This window comes from Cynoglossus semilaevis, chromosome 20 (genome assembly GCF_000523025.1).
Source record: "Cynoglossus semilaevis isolate Cse_v1.0 chromosome 20, Cse_v1.0, whole genome shotgun sequence".
Classification (NCBI taxonomy): Eukaryota; Metazoa; Chordata; class Actinopteri; order Pleuronectiformes; family Cynoglossidae; genus Cynoglossus; species Cynoglossus semilaevis.
Window position 1 is genome coordinate 6,068,860 of NC_024326.1, and position 12,658 is coordinate 6,081,517.

Below are 12,658 nucleotides of genomic sequence, written 5' to 3' on the forward strand. Positions count from 1 at the left end.
GTCATGCATCAAAGGGTTAACTAAGATAGATAAATGTAAAAGTCATGCATAAAGGCTATAATTCTAAAATGCTTTTATCACTTTCTACGCCATCTATTGGGGGAAACTTTGGAAAAGTTTGGCGGGCCGAATTAAGAAGCTGAATGGGCCGCATCTGGACCCCGGGCCTTAGTTTCCCCATGCCTGCTCTATCCTGATGAATTAGATTTAGATCTGCACTAACAAAACATCTTTTGATTTTTTTTGGACTTATTTACATTACGAACACTTCAGTGAACACTATTATGTGCATCTAAGATGATGATGTGTTAATAATCTGCCTTATCAGGTGAAATTTTGGTTGTAAAAATTGATATATGGAAGACACCGAGTCACGGGGTTTAAAAGGACTTTGGTCAGTTTTAAACTGCTGGGTCTGGTGACAGAGTCACTTAAAAAGGTAGGTTGGACTCACAGAGACAGATATACACAGGTGACTGCATCTCACACTCAGGTAAGAAATTAAAATTCCCATTCCTTATTTCCAGGAGAAAAGCATCAACATTTATGCAATCACGTACTCTGGGTTATACAAACTAAAGTTAGGGATTTTTTGGTTTTATCCTTAAAAGCATACAAATATTACATACTGTATGTATAAAATGCCTGCTGTAACACATGCAATGTTGATTTTGTATAATTCAGTGTTATTTGTAACGTTAACATTATAAACGTGTATTTATTTAAAACACTAACACGCAAACACAAAGAGGTGTATCTGTGTTTTTGCTGTCCGCGCGTAAATATTAACAGAGGCACATGATGAGCAGTGTGACCAATCTGTTTTATGAGCAAATGATGTTAAGTCTCATGATTTGTCCTCAAGTTTTGCAGAATGAGGTCACATGATGTAATATGTTGGGGTTTTTTTTTTTTTTTATTACTATCCAGGTAAAAACAATGATGTAATATGTTGGGGTTTTTTTTTTATATTACTATCCAGGTAAAAACATATTAACAGTTTAGCCCCGCCGTTGTTTCAGCTGCTGTTGGAAGGATTATGGAGACATTTGGGCTGAGAAGAACACAGTCCCTGAGTGGTTTGGCAGTTACCAAGGAAAGATCAGTGCTCATGACAAACTATTCCTCCTGGAACAGGAAGACTGTGTCCGAGCTTGTGCAACAGTAAGTGTCGCACATGTATGATTTTCAATGAGATGCTAACTTGATTGGGTTTTTGCTTGGTAAGAAAGACAGTTTTTTTTTTTTTTTTTTTACATGTACCGTAATTTCCGGACAATTGAGCACACTTGAATATAAGTCGCACCCTACTTAATTTAAAAAGAAAAAAAAATATTGTACATATATAGTAGTATACTATTTATAAGCCACAGGTGTCCACGTTGTAACATGGGATATATACAAAGAGGATTTTTTTTTTTCATTTTTAATTAAATAAATGCTTTTATCCGAACAGTGCCTGTAACACTGCTGGTTACACGTTAGCTATTTCCTGCTTCGGCGCCCCGACCATAGTTGGACTGCACAGGGACGAAGCTAACATTAGCTCCGGGGCTAACTCCCGTCACTTTGTGCTTGTCCGCAGCAGAGGTAAACAGAAACAGGGAAGTTTCTGGAAGTCTTTATTATCAGCCACACCGACCACAACAGAACATAAACGGAGTTTTAACAGCTCCAACTCACGCTTCAACATGACAGGGCTCAAACTGCTTTCAACTTTCGCTACCGTTCTTTCTCGCACGCGCCCCACGCACATATACGCACACAGCCATTCACAGACAGACATACGCTACTAGCATAACACACAGTCGCCTACCAGAAAAGTCACTAGCGGTACGAACTTCGCAGGGTTCAAAGCGTGTGGAAAAAAAGTAGCGGGTTACAGTCCAGGAATTACGGTATTAACTTTCTTCCGTTGTTTTTAAAACTACTAATTACTAGACTGCCATATAATTAACACTATTTTCTTGCACTTTACATTACATTACACCTGTTCCTGTTAATCATTTGTCAGCACTTTTAACTTTAAATCTTTGTTTCACCAGTTATCAAAGTTGTCTTGACTTAACAACCGTGGGAACGACTGAGCAAAACCATAAGGTAATTTCGTCCTAAACAAAATTAAAAAAAAAAATTGCAAATAAACTAATAAAAACGGTGTTAAAAATTCCACTCAAACCCATTTGCTGCTAATGTTCATCAGGGGTCAGAAAATGGTGTGGCTGGTCAATGGAGGTGGGGTCAACAGCAAAGCGTCAACATGTCCAGAAGTCGCTCCATGGACACCATTCCTCAGAAAGAGTTAGGAGGAACCAAAGCTCTCTGTGCTCTGTTTGAGGCCAAGGCTAACAACGTTCCCCAGCAAAAACTTCACAGCATCTCTCTGCTAGACCTGAGGTCTGCTGGTGCCGCTAAAACAAAGCGAGACTGCCCCCTACTGGACACAAGAACGTACAACAGTCCACTAAGGAATATCACAACTCAGGTGAGCACCATTATTATTATTATTATTATTATTATTATTATTATTATTATTATTATTATTATTATTATTATTATTATTATTATTATTATTATTATTATTATTATTATTATTATTATTATTATTATTATTATTACTATTTTACATAGTATTTTACAAGTGAAAAAACGCATAACTTAGCCAATAAATGGAAATACACAGCAAAAATAGTCCAGCCACAAAAATATATATACCAAACCTAAACCTTTGCGTAGCTTATGACAAAAAAAAACCCATCTTCTTTATTTTCAGTCACATCAAACGTTATTGAATTTCTTTTTATAATTCCACTAATAATGCTACTCTGACCAACTGGTAATGTTCAGGTATGAATGGAGACACATTTAACAGTAGCCTCACACGTAAACTACTATATAACAGCGGTCCCCAACAATTTTGGTACTAAGGAACGGTCGGCTACAATAGGAAACAATAGACTGTTTATCGTTAAATGAAACAAGTCAATGGATACAACTGGAATTTTTTAAAATAAAGTAAATTAGTAAAACTAACGTACATTTTTTGTCTCCCACTGTGACCCGGTACAAAATGACAAACAGACCGCCATGAGTCCCCCGCAAGGGGGTTGGGGACCCCTGGTATATAACATCATTGTTGCGCAAATTTCTAAATTTAAAATTTCCTAACACTCACTATATAGGCTAGGGCTGGGCAATATGGTAAAATAAAACCAAACATTTTCATATTTTCCTATTAATTATATTTCAATTTATATTTCATATTTCCTATTAATTATTTATTTTTATTTTTTTGCAAAACTGTGTGTCTTGGTTGGTCACATTGCAAAAGTAGATTTCCCATGATTCCTACGTTTTACTCTTGTGAGGTTCCCGCCGTGCTAACGGATCAGAATTTGAGCAACCTAGGGTAAAGAACGAACCATCAAGTGCACTCGGGGGTTCAATCCTGTCAGGGATAGCGAGATCTATTAGGCCATGGGTGTCAAACTCAGGTCCGTGGGCCATATCTGGCCCATGCTGTAATTATATTTGGCACACAAGAATTGTTTCAAATGTAGTTTCTCATGTGTTCATAATATTAAGCTATGGTCGTACCAGACTCGATATTTATATAATCGCATAATCGGCGGTTCCAGTTCCTTCACCTGGCTCTGATTTTATAGTCAATGCCAAAATCCGATATTTCTCTGGATGTCTGAGTTAACGCTAACAAGCCCTGAAGGACATCCAGCCCAAGATTAGCTTGGTCAAAGACCTACCGGAGTTCCTGTTAGGATTCCTGAAAAGAAGAGCAGATGGTAGACCATGCATTCCAGCTATCCCCCACAATGCTTTGTTGTGGGGTTGGAAAACCAAATAAGGTGGTGTAGTTGGGGAGAAAGGAATTCAGCTGTTCGGGTCTCCTGCTCAGTAGCCCCCTCTTTGGGTTCCATATTGCTAAAACTGTAGCTTAGTTAGCTTGAGAGTGTCGTTTTCAGTCACGCTGAGCTCCTACTTTTGACCGTATTTAATTTTTTTTTTTTACTTTTAGACAAACATGGATTGTATCTCCTGTGTATGTGTTGCACCCTGTGAGCAACAAATGGGGATCTGATTGGCTGATCACCCACGCAGAAAAGGTGTAGGTTCCTCCTATTCTTCCTATAGACGAATAGGAGAAACCTATACATTTTCTTCAATTTTGTCGTACCCCTGTGTTACAATGACATTAAAGCCGATTCTATTCTATTCATATCACAATATCAGCACTGTTTAGACTTTCCGTGCTAAATAGTTTTGATGTCGTCGTATTCTTTGACGAACGCGGAGATATACGTCATCCTCATTTAGTCCTACATAACCTACCGAACGTTTTCATTTCGTCTTAAAAACAAAACAAAACAATAATAATAATAATAAATTGCAGCAAAGACATTAGCAAAAAACACCAAAACAAACGCTATTTAGTTTGCGAAAAAAGGCGTCTATGAAGTTAGCCAAAAAACAACCAAGTTAGCAAGTTAGCGTCTATGAAGTTAGCAAAAAACAACCAAGTTAGCAAAAAAACACCAACAATGACGTGAGCTTAGGGTTATCCGACAACAGCAGCAGAATTTATGACATGCTTCATATGAAAAAGAATCCAAAAAATTGTGTGTTCTGCGCTGTATTGTAATGCTATATGAACAAACGTCCATTTGATATCCAAACTTTACAAATAAAAAAATGTATTTAATCTCCTTTACAGAACTAAAGTCAAATATTTAAACACATATTTAACAGAATCAATGCTATTTGTCACTGCCAGGGCTTTTAAAAATTTTATATATATATATCCCAAGTGCATTGTTGTTTGATTGTGTTTTTTGTTCATACTTTTTTGGGGGGGAATGCATTTTCTATCTATGTTACAACATTCTTTTATCCTATCCTTACCCTAACACGCATACTAGAGGTCGCACCCATCCAGTCTCTTTTGTCAGTGACAATGTAGGTATAGGAATGGAAGGTGACGCAGCGGCTAACTGAGTCAGTCGACGGCAGTGGCAGCCAGTCCATGCGAGCTGATCTGCCTAAAATAGCCAAAGACCTACAACGTGAGTCAGTGGGCTCTGATAAAAATCAGCTGTCGCTAGGGCCACAGGGCCAGAGATCAGTTCAGTCCCGGTGAAGAGGGACAAAGAGGAAACACAGAGGAAACGCGGGGACAAGACAGAGCCATCACACACAGTAAGCACTTACCAGCCATGTATAATGACGTGTTATTGTCGGCTAAGTTGAAATGAACTTTTTTTTTTTCAATTGTACTATTTTTTATTTTATTTTAACAAAATAGGTATAAATGTTAAACATAATGATAAATCCGTTTTGTTTGTCTAAATCGAATATATATATATAAGAAAAAAGTCCCATATTTCTTTATTTAACTAACCCACAAAACAACAAATATATATACACACACACACGCGTGTATGTATATATATATAAAAGTATGACAGCTTGTTTGTTACAGTCTCCGTCAACACTCGACAACAGCTGATGGCGGTGATGAACAAATAGCAATGGCATGTCACAATCATTTGTACAGCTGCCAGCAGCCCCAAAAGAGGCCGTCGCATAACTGTCCAGTCTGTCTGACTGTCTCCTTCCAACTCCTACAGTTGGGTAATAGATAATAATAGATTAAAAAAATACAGCTCTTTGGCGGTTAATTCTCATTCTCGATGTTCATTTTTGAAAAAAAAAAAAATGCTTTAAGTTCCAGCTGGGCAACAAATGCTTGCTGCTGCGTCCTATTGTGCCGAGTGTGAAAAAGAGTGGTGTGTTTTTTTGTTTGTTTGTTTGCAGTCAGTAGCCCGCGTTACGTACTTGATCGACACTATCGCGAATGTTGAATCTGTTATGCAAAAGAATCATTCCTATAACATGTTTAGTTTACTAGAAAAGCCTAGCCACGTTCGTTATATAGCCATATATTTGACATACGGATAAAGTAATAAAGCTATACTGTACCGTTGTACTGCATTAGGCTAACAATGGAAGTTATTGGTAAAGTAGACAACAGTTATCAAAGAATATAAAGGTGCAGTAACTACTGCTTTACGATATATCAACCAAAGTATATTTAAAGTCAGATATAGAAAAAAGTTAGCCGTAAGTAGGCTAAGTTTGCAAAACATTGAATAGATACAATTAGCATAAAGATAATTAAGAGTTCACCTTTGCAAAAATCGAAATATTTTAATTATAATTTTTATATAATTCATTTATATTTATATTATTTATATATATAATGTAAATAAAAACATGTTTTTTTCATATACAAATAATGTAAATATAGGTCGATCCCCCCCCCCAATCCCATAAAAAAGTTGAATTAAAAATTAAAAGCCCAGGAAGTTACTAAAACATAAATATTAACCTAGAAATGCCTAAACAAATAACCTTAAATCTTACTAAAATATAGCAAGAATAACGGCTTAAAGTTATTCAGAAATGGGGCTAATTCTCAGGATAATTGGCCTAAAAAAAAAAATAATCCAAATCCTTTGAAATAATCTTTACAGGGAGATCCATGTGTAAACAATCCTAACCTCATTGTAACCAAGAGCCCGGGGGGTTAATCCCCAAATCAGTGATGTCAGATCAGCAACATTCCTGTGTCTGGGTTGGTGTTATGCTCAAACATGCGGCATGTTGTGGCAGCAGGGCAACTATTTATGTTGATAACTGTCCTGATAAAACTAACCAGAAATAACAGCTACTACCTGAGGTTTTGATATCCCTATTAAAAAACATCATTAGATGCAAACACACATTTGTGGCAATCAGAATCGGAGTCCCACTTAGGCTAAACATAGACACTAGTGAAAGGATAAAACCATTGTATTTCAATCATTACGTGAACCAAAGGTTCCCAAATTGGGTGGCGTGCCCCCTACAGGGGGCGCATGGGTGAGGGGGCACAAATGGAATGAATGAAACGTAAAAGTTTTTAACCCTTTGATGCATGACCCATGATATACTGAGTTAAAAAAATGTTACTAAGTGTTTTTATACATAAAAATAAGAACTGATTTGGTTCTGTTTTTATACACCAAATTTTCTTTTTGAATGTTACCACAATTACTCTGCAGTTGCAAAGGCTGACCACTGTATGGCAGTGTTGGTTGATTCTCAGGCATCCACTGTAGAGGCTTATATGCAACACCAAGGGTAAGTACAGTATTAGGGATGGCTCGATACAACTTTTTCATGTTCAATGCCAATACTTTTGATATCAAACAAATACCTTCTGTCCCTGTTTATGGCATGACAAACAAAGCTGAGTTTAGGGTTAACTTTAGGGTTAGATATCAGATCAAATGGGCTGTAGTTGTTTTTTTTGTTTTTTTTTTTTTTTTTTTTTTTTGGAGTGGGATGTGCAGCAGAGAATGTATGGGAACCACTAACGTGAAACCCTCTGTAATTTTTTTCATAGGTGACAAAGTCGGCGCATCAGTGACCGAAGAGGGCTATCGAAAAAGGCAACACGGGAAGAATTTTCGCTCCACTTCATCCACAGCGGGAGAGAGAGCCGCGCTCAATCTATACGTAGCAGCGATCCCCGACTCCACAGTCCGAGGCTCAGCACTAGCGGTGAGTTCCTGACATGCCTTACATTCCTCCTCAAATCGCAACACTGTCAAAACAGGGTTCTCTATATTGTGTACTGAAACACTTTTGGTTAAAAAAAAAAAAATACCACCACCAGAGAATTATATCAGAAATCTGATGGTTATTTTCTGTTGTTAACCAGGAATTTGTCAGCTATCCAGCAAAAAGATCGCAACCTTTTAAGGTACAGTATACCGGTGTGTTATGTACGAAAAAAGGCTTTTGCTGTGTGGCTTTACTCGTTTTAAGCCTTTGAAAGGTGTTCTCAGGACTCAAAGTAGCAGAAAAAGTTAAATCTTCAGTACATCTGACGTCAACAAGGGTGATCAACCTGGGATCGTGGCACCAGGTTTGGCTGTAAATTCCTGACAGATTCATTAAGGCAATCAAAGAATTTAAGATTTTCTTAAATGTAAAAACTTGGCAAAAAAAAAAATATCAATGCAAAAAAATATATATATTAGCAGTAAAATGTGCACAACAGAAAAGGTGCTAATTGTTAGCTTACTTCAAAGTAAGATAACATTTTGCTGCTGGAAATTTTTCTCTTACCGTCGTTATATTTCAAAAACTGGGGTAGTCAAATGACGTAGCTACTTGCACTGTATACAAACTTCATATCCAAAATCAGAATAGTCAGAATATAGGCTAATTACTGTAAGGCAGTACTTCTCAAATAGTGGGGTTGGCTCCCTCTGGGGGTTGTGGTCAGGTGCAGAAGGGTCGGGGGTGTGACATAAAATACTTTAAGAACCACTGCTGTAAGGGGACCTTCTCAAATAGTGGGGTGGGCCCCCTCTGGGGGTTGTGGTCAGGTGCAGGGGGGTGAGGGGGTGTGACATAAAATACTTAAGAACCACTGCTGTAAGGTGAAATCCTGATTCCTTTCAATGCAACTCACAGGCTACAAGCGACATCTGTTCGTGATGTGGGTGATTTTTCTTTTTTTTCTTCTTTTTTTTATTAAACACTTTTTTGTTATTGTAACATAATAGTGGTGGTGTGATGGTTTCTTGTGAAAAACACTCAAGTAACACACAGAAAGGTAAAGTACTAATTTTTTATTATTTTTTTTTTTGCTTAACATGCACGCCATTCTCTCTACAACTAACACGCATTTCCTAATAAACGCCATTTTGAAAATCGGAATCCTGACAATACCCCGTGCTTCTTCTTTCAGTCATGGCAGATGAAGCGAGGAAAATCTCAAATTCACCTTCTCCCCTTGAAAACGTAGATGACCTCCCTCTCCCTCCGCCTCTTCCTATACCATCCAGACCCCTTGATCACGCGGGTCCCTTAGCATTAAGTAGCCTCCCTGTGCCGCCACCAAAAGAGACCTTCTCTACGTTCTACCAAAAACAGCAGCGGAACGAACTGAAGAGGATCATCAAACATGTTGACCCACATCTTCAGTTTAAACTCAGCGACGCCGAGGACGATGAGATAACGAAGGCTATCCAGTCCGAAAACTCCTCCGCCGCAGAAGCAGCTTATCAGGGCGATGTGCAGTCCATGAGGTGGATTTTTGAAAACTGGAACCTGGACAATATCGGAGAGCCTCGTGCCGCCGTGAAAACATTAGACGACGAGGAGTTGACAGGCGGCGATGTCAGAGGCACATCTCTCGTGTTTAAGCATTTGGACAGCAATCAACAAATCCTCGCGAAAAGACAGATTTCACATAGTGGCGACGTGAGAACGTCAACATGGCTGTTTGAGACCAGACCGCTGGATTCTTTAAGTAAATCGGAATCAGAAGAAGGTGAATTGGTCGTGGCTGTGCTGAGGGAACCTATCCAACCAGGAGATGTCACCGGGACGCGATTGCTTTTCGAGTCTAAACCACTCAGTGAATTAGGACGTCACGACTCCAACGAAGATAACATCCTTCTGAATCCTAAGTCCGAACGGGAGGAGTGTAAAGATGACGGGATCCTAGGTGAAGTAAAATCGGTCGGCAGAGAGAAGGCCAACGGCGGCAACGTCAACCATGTGCGAAGGCTATACGAAACACAGCCTTTGAATGGGATCAATAAAGAAAGTGATGGGAAGAGTCAAACTCTTGCTCTTGAGGAGGGGCCCAGTGGAGCGGTTGAACAGAAGAGATTGATGTTCGACACTCAGCCCTTTGACACAATACAGCATAACGTGGAACTGGAGAACTTTGAACCATCCGTGGCGGAATGCGCTTCAAATGTCTCTCAAGTCAAGGAACTCTTTGCGTTACAGTCTCTCAATGAAATAGGATCAGAGATAACGACATCTTCTGCTGACCAGATACAGCGTGAAATGAGTCTGACCGACCAGGAGACGGATGATAAAAACTCCCATAAAGCAACTGATGCTGAAAGGAGTAATGTTCACGACAAGAAGTCTATATTTGAGACCTTCTCGCTAGACAAAATCAACCAGGAACCCATTGAGCAGAGCTCGGTCGAGGCAGAAGAACCTGTAAGCAAGGTGGATGTGAAATCTAGTACCATGATGTTTGAATCGATGCCAATGTATGCCATCAGAGACAAAGAAGGAGAGTTTCATGAGGTGACCACACTGAAAAAGGAGGAGGTTACGAGCGGCGATGTGAGAAAAGCTCGGTGGATGTTTGAAACCAAACCTCTTGATGCAATCCGGGCAGAGAACGATGTTTATGTCATCAGAGCTGTCACTCAGGAAGAAAGACAGAAAGGTGATGTCAAGTCTGCCAGGTGGAAATTTGAAACTCAACCCTTGGACTCCATTACCAGCCACGAGGAGCCATTTGTCAAGGTCACGGAAGATCCAGGAAGCGGTAGCGGGCAGCTCGCCGATAGGCATACACTCGAATCGAAACAATCATCCAAGCAGTTTGTGAGAACGGCGAGTGTCACTGACATCCAAAGTGGTCGTGTAAGGACCTCCACCTGGCTCTTCGAGAATCAACCCATTGAAAGTCTGAAAGGCGAACCCGAGCAACAAGTTCCCTTGAAAGCCGTTCAAAGGCAGGACAGCCGGAGAGGAGATGTAAAGCGCTGCACTTGGCTCTTTGAATCTCAGCCACTGGAAAAGATTAAGGAGACGGGGGAGAGCTCGAGGTCAACCGTCGAGGGAAAGCTTCCTTGTTCTAATGTGAAGAGCACTACCTGGCTTTTTGAAACCACTCCATTGGACAAAATCAACGTTGGCAGTGCCACCGATTCTCTGTCATCTCTACACAAAATGTCCTACGTTCACTCAAATGGCATCCTAATAGAAGCCAGTGAGAATAAAAACCTGATAATGGTTAAATATCAAGTTGACAACGACGAAGACGTTCAAATTCAGAAGGAGGAGGTTATCGCAGGCGACATCAGAAACACAATGCTACAACTCTTACAAAGTACGACCCCCAATCCTCAAGTGATCCTGCTCAGAGAGGTAGAAGAGGGTAAATTCAGCAAGACTGTGGTACAATCTCCAGGATGTCAATTTGCCACCACTACGTCCGTGGGAAACGATCGAGTACAAAACATTATCCAGATGATTGACGAAATGCTTGTTCAGGAGAAGGCATTGAAGAAAGGAATCCTAATGCAAGTGACAGAAGACGGACAAGCAGAGATGTCGGTTTATTCTCTCATTGGCAATAATGGAACTGAGAGTCCCATCGTAGAGCGAGGGGATGTGAAGTCGGCAATTGGAAATCTTTTCAGTTCTGCCAACGCCCAGAGGGTGTCACCATCTTGCCGGGTGGATGAAACCGAAAAAGGAAATGTGAGCTTGTACAAGAACGTCATTGAGAAAGAAGATGAAGTCGGCCACAGTAGTAAAGAGCAGATTCCAGTAGTGAAAGGTGACGTAGAAGAAGCCAAGAGAAGCCTCTGCCAGCAGAAAGATCAAATCGAGAAAACCGTTTGCGATGTCTTACCAGGGGATGTCCAAAACACGAAGAAAATATTTTCATCAAGTTACTCTTTCAGTGTCGACAACTGTATCCCAAAGGAAGAAATCATTCCCGGCGATGTCTCATCCGCAAAGCAACAGCTCGCGGTGAGGCCAGCTGTCGAAGTTGAAAAAGAAGAAATAATCGCCGGGAACATTAAGGATGCAATGCAGTCCTTAGAACTCGCAAAGCAACAAAGCGTATGCATTGGGAGAGAGCCCATCAAACCCGGAACTATCTATGACATGGATCAGTCAGCCCAAGGCCCCGACGTTGAAGAAATACCCGTGCAAAAGGAGGTCATTATATCAGGAGACATTAAGGCGGCTAAAAGGTCTCTTGAAATGGCCAAGCAACAAAGCATGCACACGGATCGCAAAACGGTTGTTCCCGGGGATATTTACAACCTGTGTGCCTCGGCACAAGACAACAGCTCTTCAACGGGGTGTCCCTCTGCTTCCCGATGCCAGCAAGTCAAGGCTGTTCCAAAGGTCAGTAGTGCAGCGAAAAGTGACGAGTGATGTCTGCGGAGTGCAGTGACAGAGCAGAAGCTACCAGATAAAGAAGGCGTAGTGAGACGAAATGCTCATTTGACTCAAAATAGGGACTGAGGAGTGTTTCGTTTTTTTTTTTGTGGCATCTAACGTAAAACTGTTTCTTTTAATTGCAGTAACTTCTGAAGGACAACGCACCCGTTACAGCACAGTAAAATTACCCAGATCCGAAATATTATTTCCAAGACTCCATGGATAGAATAGCAAGAAGGCGCAGTGGCAGAAACTAAATGTTTCGACTAAATCCTCAAAGTGGAAAAATCAACAACTTTGAAGAAACCTTCAGGTCTCTTTTTCCTACTGAAGTTGACTGTCGCAAAAACTAAATGTTTCGACTAAATCCTCAAATCCAATCTAAATCCTCACTGAAGCTGACTGTCGCAACAACACCGGCGAAACTGAAACGTTTCCTTTTACACCAATCGAAACGATTTGGTGCTCTTAAAAGCTACGCCACAAGAGGAATTGGACAAAAAAAGTGCTAGTGAATATTTGAAAAGACTTACGTTGAAAGAGTCACGAAAAAGAAAACCTCGAAAAATAGGGTAGAAGGATCCTTGACAGA

The 12,658-nt window shown here is 40.1% G+C and overlaps 1 protein-coding gene across 1 annotated transcript; it reads left to right on the forward strand.

Moving 5' to 3' along the window:
- Nucleotides 1-976: 976 nt before the first annotated feature.
- LOC103396223 (xin actin-binding repeat-containing protein 1) lies at nt 977-12,410 on the forward strand. The gene is made up of 5 exons (XM_025052434.1): nt 977-1,164; nt 2,046-2,100; nt 2,204-2,485; nt 7,467-7,620; nt 8,819-12,410. The coding sequence occupies exons 1-5, from the start codon at nt 1,040-1,042 to the stop codon at nt 12,058-12,060; spliced, it is 3,858 nt and encodes a 1,285-aa protein (XP_024908202.1). The 5' UTR covers nt 977-1,039; the 3' UTR covers nt 12,061-12,410.
- The last annotated feature ends 248 nt before the right edge of the window (nt 12,411-12,658 follow it).